Raw genomic sequence first — 15,050 nt, 5'->3', positions numbered from 1 at the left:
CCACTAAACCTCTCCCTGTCCACGCTGGCGCTCTCTGCCATGTATGACTCGTGTATTGTTGAGTGTAACTTAGTTGAAGAAAAGCACTGTTCGCTGTTTCCTGTGGCTGGATAGCATGCACTGCATGAACAATGCCCGGGAAAGCGCCAAGCTTACGGTAATTTCTGTACTTCACTGCTGGGACCAGAGATGCCACATCTCAGCAGATGTTTTGTGAGTCTGTCTGAGGAAGATTCTGATGTGGTTTTGAGCCATGACACACCTGTGGGCCCCTCCTTAGGTTCAGCGTGTGGTGGGATCCCGTATTCCTAGGCACTGTTTGACAGCATGCTTTCAGAGAGGGCTGCTTTTCTGAGCTTTGGGCAAGAATCTCCTCCACCACTATGCTTGTGCCTGTATTAGGAGGTCAGGACACCTGTGTCACTGTGCTGTTGGAAGGGGTCTGTGCAGGTGTTTGCCCATGAGAGAAAAGCCAGGAGGGAGCACTTGGTCAGCTTCCCAAGCCTGGCCATGTTGGTGGCCATCATTAGGTGGGTTATTGAGCATTGCATACCTGTCTGTGTACTGACCTGTGCTTGCCTTCTGCCCCACCAGCCGATTACCACAGCAATGGCTACACTGTCACCAATGGCTGGAAGATTCACAACACAGCCAAAAACAAGTGGTTCGTGTGTATGGCCAAGACAGCGGAGGAGAAACAGAAATGGCTGGACGCCCTGATCCGAGAACGGGAGCAGCGAGAGAGTGGGTGCCTAAGACCAGCCCTGGGCTGCCGTGGAGGGGGTGGGGCTCCTCCAGGGGGGACTGTGTATGTGGGGATTGGACGGGGACCTCTGTGACTATGTTGAGACCTGATGGTACCAGTCAGTTGTACCACAGTCCCCAGGTGGCTTCCTGGTGACCCTGAGCATCTGGAAAAAGCATGTTTCTTCCCCGCTGCTGCTCAGGTGTTTGCCTGAGCTTTTGTCCCTGAATGGGAATCTGGGGGATGGTCCTTGGGGTGCCCACTGGGCATGGTGGAGAGCCCCTTAGAACATAGACATCAAGGTGGTTCACGGAAAGACAGAGCAGGGTTTGAGGTGAGAGACCAGGCTTGGATGGACTGTGAGCCGTGTCTATGCCCTGAACTACTGTACAGAGCCCACCAGGCTGGGAACCTGAGGGCCTGGGTGTACTTGGGACAAGTATTTCAGTGACCTGAGCAGAGGTGGATTCACTCTCTTACTGCAGATACTGTGACTCCACCGCCCAAGACTGTAGATATGGCTGTCCTTGCAAACTCTGTGTTTCTACCCCACAGTCACCGCCAGTTTGACACAGGAGCAAAACTGGGCCTCAGTTTCCCCCGTGTACATCCTGCAGACCTGAAATCCCAGCTGGTCTGTGTATCATAGGCCCCTCGCATTTGCCGTGGTTCCATCACCCTCTGAGCCTGCCCATGTCGCAGGCTCTCTACCAACTGGTGTTGAATCACACCCTTGGTGCCACCCCTGAACCCCTCATCGCTGCTCTCTGTTCAGGAGATCATCATGGTCCTGCAGGACTGCCCTCTAACTGGGTCCAGGGCAACTGCTTCTCTCCCTGCCCCACCCTTCCCAAGTCACTGTCCCCAGCATAGTGCCTCTGCCTGTGTTTTAGAGGAAGTGGGGCCTTTAGGTAGCACTTAAATATCAAGCCAGAATGTATTAAAATGCCAGGAGGCCAGAGAGGCTCTTGGCTTTGGCCTTTGGGATGGGCAAGGGCTGAACCCCTGAAACTGCTCAGTCCTGGGGTGGGGTCAGTACAGGGGTAGGGGCAGGGAGTTGGCCTGACTGGGTGGGACTGAGCTGTACTTTTGTGGTTAGAATCTAGAGCTGTGGTTAGCACAGGGTCTATGTCATTAAGAGGTGCATGTGGTCCAAGGGGGCCTTGTCCTTAGAAGTGAGTGCTATCTAAAGTTCAACCTCAGGGCTGGGCGCACAGGGCTGGGCTCACACTGTGGTCTGTGGTTGGAGTTTCAGATTGGAATCCAGTGCAAAACATCTTGGGGCAAAATTTTGGTACGACCTCTTCTATCCAGGCAGCATACGCTCCCTGGGCCCCAGCTTCTCGTTTGCAAAATGGGAGTAATGATGTCTCTTTTCTCAGGAGCATGGGATGTGTGTCCGGGGCTGTGAAGCACTTGTTTGCTGTCGCTGTTATTGTCTAGATGGGGTGGGGTTCAGAGAGAGGATGAGTTAGGAGTTAGGGATGGGGCCCAGTGTATATGGTACGGGGGGTGGGCAGAGCTGTGTGTGTGCACTGTGGATAGGACAAGGCTTCGGAGCTTAGCTCCGAATAAGGGTACCACGCAAGACTTAACCTCCATGAGTTCCCACCCAGCCCCTGGCAGGTGTATGTGGTACTGACCAGGGGTCAGGAAGTGCTCCATGGCTATGCTAGGGTGAAGGCGGGAGGCATGATTGCCGGAAGCCCCCCCAACTGTCTCCTGTGCCCTCATGGCAGTCATGTCCCCACGCAGGCCTGAAGCTGGGCATGGAGCGTGACGCCTATGTTATGATTGCCGAGAAGGGGGAGAAGTTGTATCACATGATGATGAGCAAGAAGGTGAACTTGATCAAGGACCGCCGGCGGAAGCTGAGTACCGTCCCCAAATGCTTCCTTGGCAAGTGAGTGGCTTCTGCGTACTGTTCCCAGCTGGCTACCTTCCCTTCCCATCCTGCGTCTGCTTTGCCCTGCCCTGCCCTGCCCCACACGTCCTTTCTCTTGCCTGGGACCTCCTTACACAGCCACCTAATGCCCCTCAGGCTTGTGGAGCAGGCTCAGATGAGGGTCGAAGCTGGCAAGGTTCTGCTGTAGGTCTGTCCACTGCATTTGCTCCTGACTCACTGTGTAATCTGATTCCCGTAACAAAGTACATGGCAGAAGCTGAGATCTTTCCGACTCTGGGCTGGCCCACTCTGCCCATCTCTCTGTTCTGCCATGGCCAAGGCAGAGGTGGATGGGGAAGATGGGAGAGATGAGGCCGGCTGGAACTCGGTAACCAGGGCACTAAGGAGGAAGCTGGGAATGATGTTGATTCTCCTTGGAGGAAAGGATGAGATCAGAGACCCATGTATAGGACAGGCATTTCGATGACCTTGAGTCAGGAGACTGCTCTGTGGGCCACCATGTACACAGAAGAGTCTGGGCCAGTAGTGTTGGGGAAGGGACAAGCCGAGGCCTCTGTGGCCAGTGATCAGTGTCCCTGGGAGCAGTTCCCAGAAGCAAGTTGACGTGATGGAGCCAGTGGCGGGCAGGAGCCAGAATACCAGGGACTTGGGTTTAGATGTGTGAAAACAGAAAAGCCCTGCTTGATATCCATGGTGCCCATTGGAGCCTTTTTGGAGTTAGGAGATAGCCCAGGGTAGGCTTTGAGGCCTGGTATTAAACAAGCCAGGGCTGGGTGTTGGGAGAACCAGCATTTTTGGACTCTTTTGTCCATTGTCCTTGGGGGCCTGAGAGTCCTAGCTCTGTGAAAAGGAGAGAGCTGGGCCCGGGAGCCTTGTGGGAGCTAACTAGAGAGGTTCAGAAAGCTCCTGGATGTTTCCAGTGCTAATCCCTGATTCCACTGTGAAGGAGCTATTCCTCTAGCAGTGGCCCGCCCTGCTTCTGCCTAGGGGGATATCGGAGAGCCTTCCTGCCAGCCCAGCCGGATGGGATAACCTGTCTGTGATTAAGGCTTCTGAGGCCTGATTCCTCAGGAAGGATTAGGGGAGATTTCTCTTGCTGCCCATTTGAACCCCAGCCAGTGGCACAGCTCCTGTAACCCCGGGGCCCAGAGGAACTGACTCCCCATTAAGAGGAAGCTTCTTCAGGCGTGGCTTCCTTCTGCACCTGCCTGGGCTTCCAACACCCCTTCCCAGCCAGTGTGCAGCTCCAGGAGCCCGTGGTCCTCCCTGTAAGGAGAATAAATAGGTGGCTGCAACAGGTTCCTTCAGCTCTTAATCTGCTCTATGGCAGTCACATTTGGCCGTGGTTTTTAATCTCACACAACACTGTGAAGCAGGTCACTGCTGTTGTCCCCATTTCAAGGGTGAAGACACTGGCACAGAGAGGGGAAAGCAGAGTCACACTGCTGCAGTGAGGTGGGATTCGAACTCGGGACAGGGTGACTCTAGAGCTGGCGTTCTCTCTCACCACCTCAGTCTTGGTTCGTTTTAATCTCTCTTCAGCATCCTCAGTTATTGCTTTCTCCTCCTCTGTCAGCTACTGGATGGCGGCAATCCGGCTGTGGACTGTCTGGCTTTGCGTCAGACTGGGACTGTGTCTTACTCTCCATACCTTCTTGCTGGATGGCTTTGGGGACTCCGTTAATGTCTCTGGGTCTCAATGAATGATAATTAAGGAAGGAGAAAGGCTGGAGGATGCAGTGGGCTTGCTGTGGGAACACAGTAGGGATGCAGTGAGGATGCAATGGGAACACAGTGGGGATGCAGTGGCACACAGCATGGTGCTAGCCAGAATACTGAGAACAGGTCTGGGCCCTCCATGCATGTCATCATGTTACAGGGACAGGTGTGAAGAAGTGGTCAGTTTGTGCCCACTCAGAAGCCAATAGACCTCACATTTCAGTGGTAAAATCTGTGTACTGTGGGAGAACATACTCTGTGTGTGTGTGTGTGTGTGCGCGCGCGCGCGCACGCACCTGTCTTCTAGCAGCCCGAGATTAGCTCCCTCCCTGCCTTCACCCTTCCCTCCCTCCTCTCTACCTCCCTCCCTCCTTTGCTCCCTCCCTCCCTGCCTTTTGCCAGTGAGCAGCAGGGAACTGAACAGCCAAGCTTCCTGCCCAGAGGGAGATGACTGTTCCTACAGGAATCAGTAGACAAGTGCACAGATTAATAGAGGAACCCACTGGGCCAGTGAACCTCACAAGGCGGTTGTGCAGTGATGTAAAGGGGAGAAGCTTTGGAGCTGACTCAGCCAGGGTGGGGAAGACAGGCCTCCTGTCAGAGGTCACATTTCAACCAGGATCTGAGTGTCAGCCACAAGAAGACCGGAGGAACAGTCTCAAAAACTGACCTGTCAACCACAGATGATCCTTAAAGACTTGTCGGGGACTGAGACAGGATAGCTCAGCAGGGAAACGCTTTCTGTGCAAGCAGGAAGATCTGGACTCCGATCCCCAAGCACCCATGTGAAAATCTGTAATCTCAGTGCTGGGGAGGGGGTGGAGACAGGTGACATTCATGGGGCTTGCTGCCCAGCCAGTTTAGCAGCAATGGCCAACTTGTGTCACAAAATAAGACTGAATGATAGAGGAAGACACCCCAACATTCACCTTTGGCCTCCACACTCATGCACACACAGGGCCTGACATACATCACCAGGGACATTGGCAGGGACTTTGTGCATGGGACTCCCAGGTTGCATCTCAGCCCCAGGATCCAGGCAGGAAACAAGTGGAAAGGTGTTGATTTTGGGAAGTATGTGGTACATGGAGCCCCGGATCAGGAGGCTCTCATAAAAGAATGGCAGAGATATGCCCAGGTATCCTCTGTGCCCAGCCTTGACCCTTGACCCGCAGCAGGCTGAACAGTGTCCGTTGGGCAGGGCGGAGGGAGAATGGAAGTTGGCACAGCCTAGCTGTCAGTGGACTCTGCCATTCGATCCCACCCCTACCTTGTCCTCTCAATCTGTCTCAGTGCCTCCTGCTGCTGTGGAAACATCTTTCTGGAAGCCTGAGCCTTGCTTGTTGTTCATAACCCCACCCAGAGCTACTGTCAGATCCCAGCTCCCTCCCCCTGCCTGTCACTCAGAGCTGCTGTGTACTCTTGTGTCCAGCTTGGGACACTCCCTGCTGGCCCGGTACACGCGGAAGCCTGGGGACAGCCTTGAACAACTGGGAGCTTCATAGGAAATATCAAATTTCGCCCTCTCTGTCTTGAAGAGTTGGACCCACAGGATTGTGGTGCGCTCTTTGAGCAATGGCTTCACCTTTGACTGGCTTGGCACAGACTCCACCTGGCCAGCATCCCCTGTTCAGAGTTCGAGGTACCTGCGTAAGAGGAGATTAACTTTATCTGGTTTCCCTCCTGGGTTCCAGCTTAAAGTTTCACAGGATTAAAAAGTCCACCCACTAATTCCAGATGTCCCTAAGCAAACCACTTGCCAGCTGCATCCTGTTGAGCTGCGTCTAGCTGCATCTTGTTTCCTAGATGGGGACAACTTTGTTTTAGTTGTCCCCAGCAAGCTGAAGACCCAGCTTGGTTTCTCAAATAGTAGCAAGACCCAGTGTGGGCACAGTCACCCCTAGGTTGCTTCCTCTGTCCTCCATCTGTCTCTGCCCCCTTCAGTCACTTTGGGAGACTTCCTGTCCCCACTGTGGCCACAGGGTCATTGATCCCTACCAGAGGTGGCCCTGGATAGGACAGCTGGTGAACAGCCTTGCTCTGGGTCTCAGACCTCCAGCCTCTGAGAGTGGTCACACCAACATCTGCTTGCCATCTGGGGTTGCTGCCAGTTTTTGCCTTGCCCCAAGAGTTGGGACATGGAGGACAATGGAGTGAGGTGTGGAGGGGTGTTGTGGGGGGTGGTTAGAGGGACACAGAGCTTGAAAAGTTCCCACCCAGGGTGCCAGAAATGTACCTGTTTCTTTCCCACATCCCTGGGCGTCTCCTGGGCTTTCTTGAATGTCTCACAATGCTGCTTGCTACCTACATAAGGGCAGGTCCTTCCTCTGCCAGCACTAAAAGCTAAAAATAGCGTCCCCTGTTGTAACGGGAGGTGGGGCAGCTGGTTTCCATAAAGGGGGCTGGGCACTGCTGCCCACGCTTGTAGGCGCTGCTTGCTTCAGGCTCACCCTCTTCTGCTGGCCCCAGTGGGCTGAAGTCTGTGCTGAGCCCAAGAGGCCACAGGTGCTGGGACCTCAGAGGCTTGGGACAGCCTCAAGCTAGAACAGCTACCTGTCTCATCTGTGCCCTGTACCTTCCTGGCCACACCAGAACATTCCTTCTTGCTTGTTCCTCATTTGTTGCGTAGGTGACTCTTGAGTCTCAAAGTGTATCAGGGAAAGGTCAGTGAACAACATCTATCAGCAAGGGCTTACATTCTGGGTGTCTGTGTGCTCAGGGAGCGGGGCTGATTAACACACACACATCTGTAAACCCACTGCTGCAGAGAGTGCTTGGTACAAAAAGGAAGCAGAGTCAGGTAGGCAGGCTGCTGTGCAGAGTCCTCCCTGGCAGTGGGATGGATTGTTGCCCCGTGGGAGAGGTGGCATGAAGGGGGTCAGGAAAGGACATTTCTAGGTGGATGGAGCAGCAGTTTCAAAGGCCCAGAGACATGATGGAGTCTAGGATACTTTTTTTTCCCCCAAAACACTTTATTTATCAGTATGTGTATATACATATATACTTATACATGAATACATATATACATACATATATGAACAATAATTAAATAATAAGATGTATTTGAAAAGTATGGATGGTTGGGAAGAGTGGGAGGAAGGAGAGAAAGGGAAAAATTATGTAAATACAGTGCTCATATATGAAATTCTGAAAAAGGAATCCAGTTTTTTAAAATGTTCAACAGATTAACTAGCATTTTACAATATGAAAATAAATATGACCTATAATTATGTTGAAGGACATTTTAACTCACTACAAACTTTGAAGTTTAAAATGAAATCAATAAAAATTATTTTACCCAGCATACTAACAAAAACCACAATAACATTTTATAATTCAAAGTATTTCTGAGAACAAGAAAATGGATTGTCAGAAACTAAGTCAGCAGAGCCAGGGGAACACTGTGTGTTATTTCTTTCTTTTTCTTCTTCTTTTTTTTATTATTATCAAATCATAATTTTTACTTTTTAACACAGGGGTTATAAACACGAAAATGCAGGATGTGGGGAAGGGGACTATACAGGAGCATAGGTGTTCAGGGGGAGTACAGATATCTTTCAGAACAGGGTATCAGCTGGGTGACGGCTCAGGGGTCAGGTCACTATGACTATGCCTATGATTCACTCGTCCTTATCTAAGTTGGTACTATCCGCCAAGGCTGCCTATTTACAAGGTCTATGACGACCCAGGCTGGTAGGTTTAGGATACTTTTTAAAAGAAGGGAACAAGTGAGCCAAAGTCCAGAGGATGGGGATGGGGTACCGGAGAGAAGACTGGTCTAGGAGTGATGTTCGAGCTGTGGAGTTGGTGGCTGATGCTGGCATACATATTTCTGGGCAGATGTGTGAGACAGTTGACACAGAGTTGAACTCCTTTCTGAGTAAGGCAAAAGCCTATTGGAGCACTGTGAGGACAGAGAGGATGTGATGGGAGCACTGTGAGGACAGAGAGGGTGTGATGGGAGCACTGTGAGGACAGAGGGTGTGATGGGAGCACTGTGAGGACAGAGAGGGTGTGATGGGAGCACTGTGAGGACAGAGAGGGTGTGATGGGAGCACTGTGAGGACAGAGGGTGTGATGGGAGCACTGTGAGGACAGAGAGGGTGTGATGGGAGCACTGTGAGGACAGAGGGTGTGAGGGGAGCACTGTGAGGACAGAGAGGGTGTGAGGGGAGCACTGTGAGGACAGAGAGGGTGTGATGGGAGCACTGTGAGGACAGAGAGGGTGTGATGGGAGCACTGTGAGGACAGGGTGTGATGAGAGCACTGTGAGGACAGAGAGGGTGTGATGGGAGCATTGTGAGGACAAAGAGGGTGTGATGGGAGCACTGTGAGGATAAAGAGGGTGTGATGGGAGCACTGTGAGGACAGAGAGGGTATGATGGGAGCACTGTGAGGGCAGAGGGTGTGATGGGAGCATTGTGAGGACAAAGAGGGTGTGATGGGAGCACTGTGAGGATAAAGAGGGTGTGATGGGAGCACTGTGAGGACAGAGAGGGTATGATGGGAGCACTGTGAGGGCAGGATATGATGGGGGCATTGTGAGGACAGAGAGGGTGTGATGGGAGCACTGTGAGGACAGAGAGGGTGTGATGGGAGCACTGTGAGGACAGAGAGGGTGTGATGGGAGCATTGTGAGAACAGAGAGGGTGTGATGGGAGCATTGTGAGGACAGAGGGTGTGATGAGAGCATTGTGAGGACAAAGAGGATGTGATGGGAGCACTGTGAGGACAGAGAGGATTGATGGGAGCACTGTGAGGATGTGATGGGAGCACTGTGAGGACAGAGAGGATGTGATGGGAGCACTGTGAGGATGTGATGGGAGCACTGTGAGGACAGAGAGGGTGTGATGGGAGCACTGTGAGGATGTGATGGGAGTACTGTGAGGACAGAGAGGGTGTGATGGGAGCATTGTGAGGATGGACAGATGAGGTGTGATAGAGCACTCTCTGAATGGATAGGATGTAATTTAAGACATCTGAGCCTTCCTGACTTTCCAGTCAGCTTTCTGGGCTTGGTATGGCCTCCTCCTCATTTTGTGAATTTCACTTATACTGCATGCATACGTACATACATGCATACAAACCTGTACATTTAGTATCCATGCCAGCTAGCGACCGCCCAGCTATTCATGGTGTACCTCCACCATCCACCCAGCATCCCCCCTCAACCTCCATATCTGCTCATCTCTCTAGTGTTGATCTCTCTGGTGGTTTATCCGTGTGTCCGTTCTTCTAATTTACCTATGCACCACATGGCCCAGTGCGTATCCATTGGCTTATGCCTCCATCCATAGGTTCCACATAGATTTATCTCCCCTCTCAGTTACTTCCTATACCCATCTGTCATCTTTTTCTGTCTATCCAGCATTCATCTCCCACCCACTCATCTGTCCATCTACCTACTCGCCATCCATCCATCCATCCATCTATCCATCCATCCATCCATCCATCCATCCATCTATCCATCTATCACCCACACACCATCTACTCATCTGTCCATCTAGCCATCCATCCTTCATGTACCCACTCACAAGCTACACCATTCATTCTTTCACCCACCCATTTATCTAACCATCTACCATTCATTCATCTACCATCACCAATTTTTTCACTCTTCTATCTATATATCTAGGTACTATCCACTAACCCATCTCTAGCCATCCACCCATCCATCTGTGTATCTGTCAATCATTCATCCATATACCCATTCCTCTCTCTACCAAACATCCACCGTCTGTCCATCCATCCATCCATCCATCTATTCATCTGCCCACCATCTGTCCATCCATCCACTCACCCTTTCCTGGGTGGATGAGGCTGTCCCACAATTGTTCTAGCCATCTGAAAAGGCACAAACAAGCCAGCCTTATCATGGTTTTTTGGGCTATGGCTGCTGGTTTTGTATGCTGTGGGAAGATCTGCCTGCCTATTCTTGGGGTGGGTAGAGCCAGGCCATCTTGGTTCAGGTTCTGGGTTTGGGGACCGTCAGCCTGCATCTTCTGTTTTTGACAGTGAGTTTGTCGCCTGGCTTCTGGAAATTGGTGAGATCAGCAAGACAGAAGAAGGGGTCAACTTGGGCCAAGCCCTGTTGGAGAACGGAATCATCCACCACGGTGAGTGCCAGAGGGTATGACGAGGTAGGCTGAACGTCAGGGAGGCTGCCTTTCCCCCAGAGGTTGCCTTTCCCCCAGACATCTACACCTGCATTTCAAGCTGCTCTCCTGGTCCGTCTCACACAGACTCGGGACCATGGCTACCTCATGGCACTTCTCTGGGGTTACAGAATCGATATTCATTTGGGTACCAGCAAATGAGGACTCCTCAGAAAAGCAGGTGGCCAGGGAGTAGAATTCCATTCGCCCCTTCAAGAAGAGCTAATCTGAGGATGTTTACTGGATATGTCTTGCAGTGGGGCACTGCCTGCACAGTCGTGAGCGAAACAGGTGAAGAGTCCTGTCCTCACAGAGATGTTGTGCTCAGAGGGCAGATGAAGGCAGTAGAGGGTTCCAGAACAGCAAGATCAGTGCTGGGGAGTGAAGGGGGTTCCAGTCAGTGTCATAGGGAGTCAGTTCTGAACAGGGGTTTCGGAGGTCTCCCCTGGAAGTGAAGGAGGCAGGTAGATGCTATGGGGAGCACCTGGGCAGGGGGAACAACCAAAGCCAGGTGCCCAGGGGGATGCCGAGTGCTCTACAGGGAGCACCAGGGAAGACAGTGAGGCTGCCTTCTGACTGGGCAGGGGCTTGTTAGGAAGTGAGGTCAGAAGTCTCAGAGCTGCGGAAGGGACTTGGCTGTGGAGTCTGTGTGGGTCCCTGAGCCAGCCAGGAGCCACCAATGTCCAGGTGCGAGGGAAGAGTCTTTGTTTCTTGAGTTTCGGACGTTTGGCTGTACAGAGTCTGCTTTTGGGTCTAAGTCTCCAGCAGAATTGAGAGGTAGCTGCCAAGATGCCAGCAGTGTGGTCCTACCCCGGAGTGCTTATTTCCTGTGCTTTCCAAGGACAGGCCAAATCAGGGGTGCCCACAGATACCCAGCTAGGTTGTCAGTCTCTACCCGGCCGGTACAAGCCATGGACCTCACATGCCTTGATGTACTGGGGGACCTTGATGTACAAAGGGTAGAGACAGAGGGGGGTTTCCCCAGCCTTACCAGTCCCTGGGTCCTTCCAGTCTCTGACAAGCACCAGTTCAAGAACGAGCAGGTGATGTATCGCTTCCGCTACGATGACGGCACCTACAAAGCCCGCAGCGAGCTGGAGGACATCATGTCCAAGGTAGGACATCTTCTTTCAGCCTGTGGCCCCGATCCAGCTGGAGGTCCCCTGCAGAGCAGGCCTGTGTCCCTGTAGCCTGCCCTGCCCACCCTCCTCTTCCCAGCAGTCCAGAGGAAGTGGCTGATTCAGACTCTGCTCTTGCTTGTAGGGCGTGAGACTCTACTGCCGACTGCACAGCCTGTACGCCCCCGTGATCAAGTAAGTCCCCACGGTCTCTTCACCTGACAGCAGCAGACCGTCCCCACCCGTATCCTGACCTCTCTGAGCCTCTGTCCCCCTCTCCATCAGACAGTTAAGATAAGGTGAATGAATTTGTGGGAAGTGCCGAAGCATATAAAGGGACAGGAGAGCCAGGCTGAGTGGATCTGCCTGCTGCTCCCCAGCTGTGTGATCTGGGACAGTCACTCAGCTTTTCTGTTCCTCACCAATTCTGTCCGAGGCAGGTTATAAAGTAGGATGTACCTCAGAACCTTTGCATTTACTGCTGCTATAGAATGTTCTCTCCTATATACCAGCCCCCATTTTCTCCTCCCTTATTTTTCCTGGGATGGGACAAGCATTCTACCACCAAGTTCCATGTTGCCCTGACCACCTTCCTAACACCTTACCCAGGAGCTCTCCACGCTTTGTGTCTTGCATTGTCTCTCCCAGGAACCGCCTGTCCTAAGGTTTTCAAATGCTCCAGGTTATGGAGTCTGCTTGCATTTATTTATTTATTTTTTAATTTAACAAATCTTTTTATTTTGGTTTTATTGGCTGTTTGAGTCTGAATTCAAATGCCTTTAACGCAGGACCTTGTCCTTGAGCAGAGCGACACTGGACCAGTGTTTGTTGAGTGACTACTTCTCTTCCGCCAAATGGGCCTAGCAGCAGCTAGCACCTCTTGGTGCCCTGAGGGTTAAAGTTATGGACAGTATGCTCACAGGCTTCTGGAGGCAAAAACAACGAGTGGCTCGGTGTCTGTTATGGAGTTTGTGGTTGTGGGTGGAGGGACAGGGGCAGGGTGATGACGGTACTTGTTCTGGGGACTTCATCCAGTTTGTGGTCTGTGAAGTCAGGCCCTGGGAACCTTTTACCCACAGCCGTGCCTCCAAAGTCACCCTCATCTGCTGCTCTGTGCCAGTTCTAGGAGGTAGTGGCAAAGGACCCAGCCTCCTCCTGGGCCCCTATGACTCCTGCCAGTGCCCAGCCTCCTCCTGGGGCCCTATGACTCCTGCCAGTGCCCAGCCTCCTCCTGGGGCCCTATGGCCTCTGCCTATTTCCTAGTGGCCTTCCAGCCTGCTGGTATGACTGTTTTTCTTTTTTAGGTAGTGGCGGGGATAAACCTAGGGTCCTTGCTTAGGTGAGATAAGTTCTCATGACTGACCATGCCCAATCCTGTACATACCTCAGCAGCTCCACCCAGGGCTGTCTGCTTAAGGCTGAGCTTGTTGCAGTTTGGCTGTTCAGGTCCCATAACCCCTAAGGCTAGCGAGGTGGAGTGCGTACCTCACTGGGGGTCAGGGCCCGGCCTGCGGTTCAGTTACGTGTCTTTGAAATGTGTGCGTCAGCACCAAAGGAAGGCAGAAGGATGGACGCCTCGTTCACCCCTTCTTAGAGACTCAGGAGTCCTTCGCTGTGGTCTGTAGACGTCTGGCTGGGAGAGGTTCTTGCTGTGGGGACATTTGGCTCTGTGGGATGTCCGTAGTCCCCAGTGTGGCATTCCACCCCAAGACAAACCTCCTCTACATGCAGGCAGAGCTGCCTCAAGAGGCATGGCTGCATAAAGAGGCCCCCTGGGCTAGGGAGAGTCTGCAGCCTGAGGCTTCCCCATCCGCTGTTGGCAGGGCAGCTGGCCCATAAGTTAGGAGTGAATCAGCCTCTTCCCCATGTCTGTTGAGGCTTCTCTGGCTGGAACAGGCTCCAGAAACCAACACGTTCCCCACCCCCTCCAGTGTGTTCATTGTCTACCTCTTCCCCAGGGACCGTGATTACCACCTGAAGACCTACAAGTCTGTGGTCCCCGGGAGCAAGCTGGTAGACTGGCTACTGGCACAGGTGAGCATGTGAGGCCCAGGCCCTAGCTGGGGACAGCAGTACAGCTGGGGACAAAGCCAGCTCCTTTCTACTCTCTGTGTCTACAGTGTGACCACACAGGGAGCCCCGCAGGAAGGGAGTGTGCGGTATCTGCCCCCCCCCCCCCCCCCCCCCCGGGGAACAGCTTGCTGTCACCTAGTGTGGCATCCTGGGATGTTCCTGAAGCTCAGGTTCACACCCAGCCTTCTCCCTTTCTGCCATTCTGCTATGTAATCTTCTGGTTGGTTGCCTCACAGTCACACCGTGGCAGCCACGGCTCCGGGCATTGCACTTGCAACCACAGTTCAGGGTGAGCAGCAGGGAGAGCTGAGCCTTTTCCTTTCATGTAATGTCAAGGGAGGGGATGATGCCTCACGTTCTTTCCTATCCAAGTAGTTCCCCCTTGGGTGTCATTGGCTGGGTGAGCCCCACTTAAATGCTTAAGCTGGTCTGTATGGAGACCAGGCGTGTTGAGAGGGACACAGAGAGTCTCAGGATCCACCCCTGGGTGCTTGGAGACAGGCGCACATGCTTAGGTGTTGAGCTGAGACTCTGAAGGTCAAATGTATCTAGGCTTAGAGAAACCAACCAGCCTCAGATCATGGCGTGTCATCTTATTTGACCTTCCAGACAAGCAGGGGTGGTGTGGTGGCCATCCAGTGTTACAGATGGAAGCCTGAGGCTTAGGTCATGTGACTTGTTCAGAGTGCAGGGCTGGGTAGAAAGTGCTGGGCAGGGTATGCACCACCTTGATGATAACCCAGCTGTGGAATGGTGGTGAGCAGAGATGACACGTGCTCTGACCTTCCTCCCCGCTGCCTCCTGGACCCTAGGGCCAGCACCAGCAACTGGACGCTTGGGGTTCCTGGAGAACCCTTTGCAACAGCTATCAGGGCCCAGTAGGTGGTGCTGCTGAGGGCCTGGGCACATCAGTCACAGGGGAGGCTGTGTGACCCATGCAGGGAGGGGCCACATATAAATATAGCATGTCAGAACTACAGCCTGGGGCCAGTGATTGACCACTCCTTGGAATCTCGGTTTTCCTGTCTGGAATGTGGTGACTGAGAAAGCCCAACTCAGCAGGCCTCCTTGTCACCGGGAAGCCTGGGTCAGTCCTCCTGCTTATGCCTCAGTTTCCCCTGCTGACAAGGAATCAGTCAGTGGGGACATGGAGCATGGTAGGCATGGTGGGCAGAGGTATCCCATGTTGTGTGTGGCCTTCAATCACCCACACTCTTCCCGTGTGCTTCCGCTGGTCCCCAGGAAGTCAGGTAGCAAGATGGCAGCAGTAGCTTTCCTGTGCTCCTTTGTGTCAGGCGTGGGTGTGCACATTTCCCTCCCAGGGACTTGTAGGG

General features: G+C 52.9%; 1 protein-coding gene across 1 annotated transcript in view; it reads left to right on the top strand.

The window, feature by feature from the left end:
- The window catches only part of Prex1 (phosphatidylinositol-3,4,5-trisphosphate dependent Rac exchange factor 1), a 148,625-nt gene that overhangs the window by 100,678 nt on the left and 32,897 nt on the right, over positions 1-15,050 (top strand). The window contains exons 9-14 of the mRNA XM_034495589.2: positions 595-744; positions 2,501-2,648; positions 10,386-10,486; positions 11,537-11,640; positions 11,789-11,838; positions 13,602-13,677. Of these exons, the coding sequence (XP_034351480.1) occupies positions 595-744; positions 2,501-2,648; positions 10,386-10,486; positions 11,537-11,640; positions 11,789-11,838; positions 13,602-13,677 (629 nt within the window). The remainder of the gene's footprint in view (positions 1-594; positions 745-2,500; positions 2,649-10,385; positions 10,487-11,536; positions 11,641-11,788; positions 11,839-13,601; positions 13,678-15,050) is intronic.

This window comes from Arvicanthis niloticus, chromosome 2, assembly GCF_011762505.2.
Source record: "Arvicanthis niloticus isolate mArvNil1 chromosome 2, mArvNil1.pat.X, whole genome shotgun sequence".
NCBI classification, from domain to species: Eukaryota; Metazoa; Chordata; class Mammalia; order Rodentia; family Muridae; genus Arvicanthis; species Arvicanthis niloticus.
The sequence above is the reverse complement of the archived record's forward strand: the minus strand, read 5'-3'. Positions and strand labels throughout refer to the sequence as shown.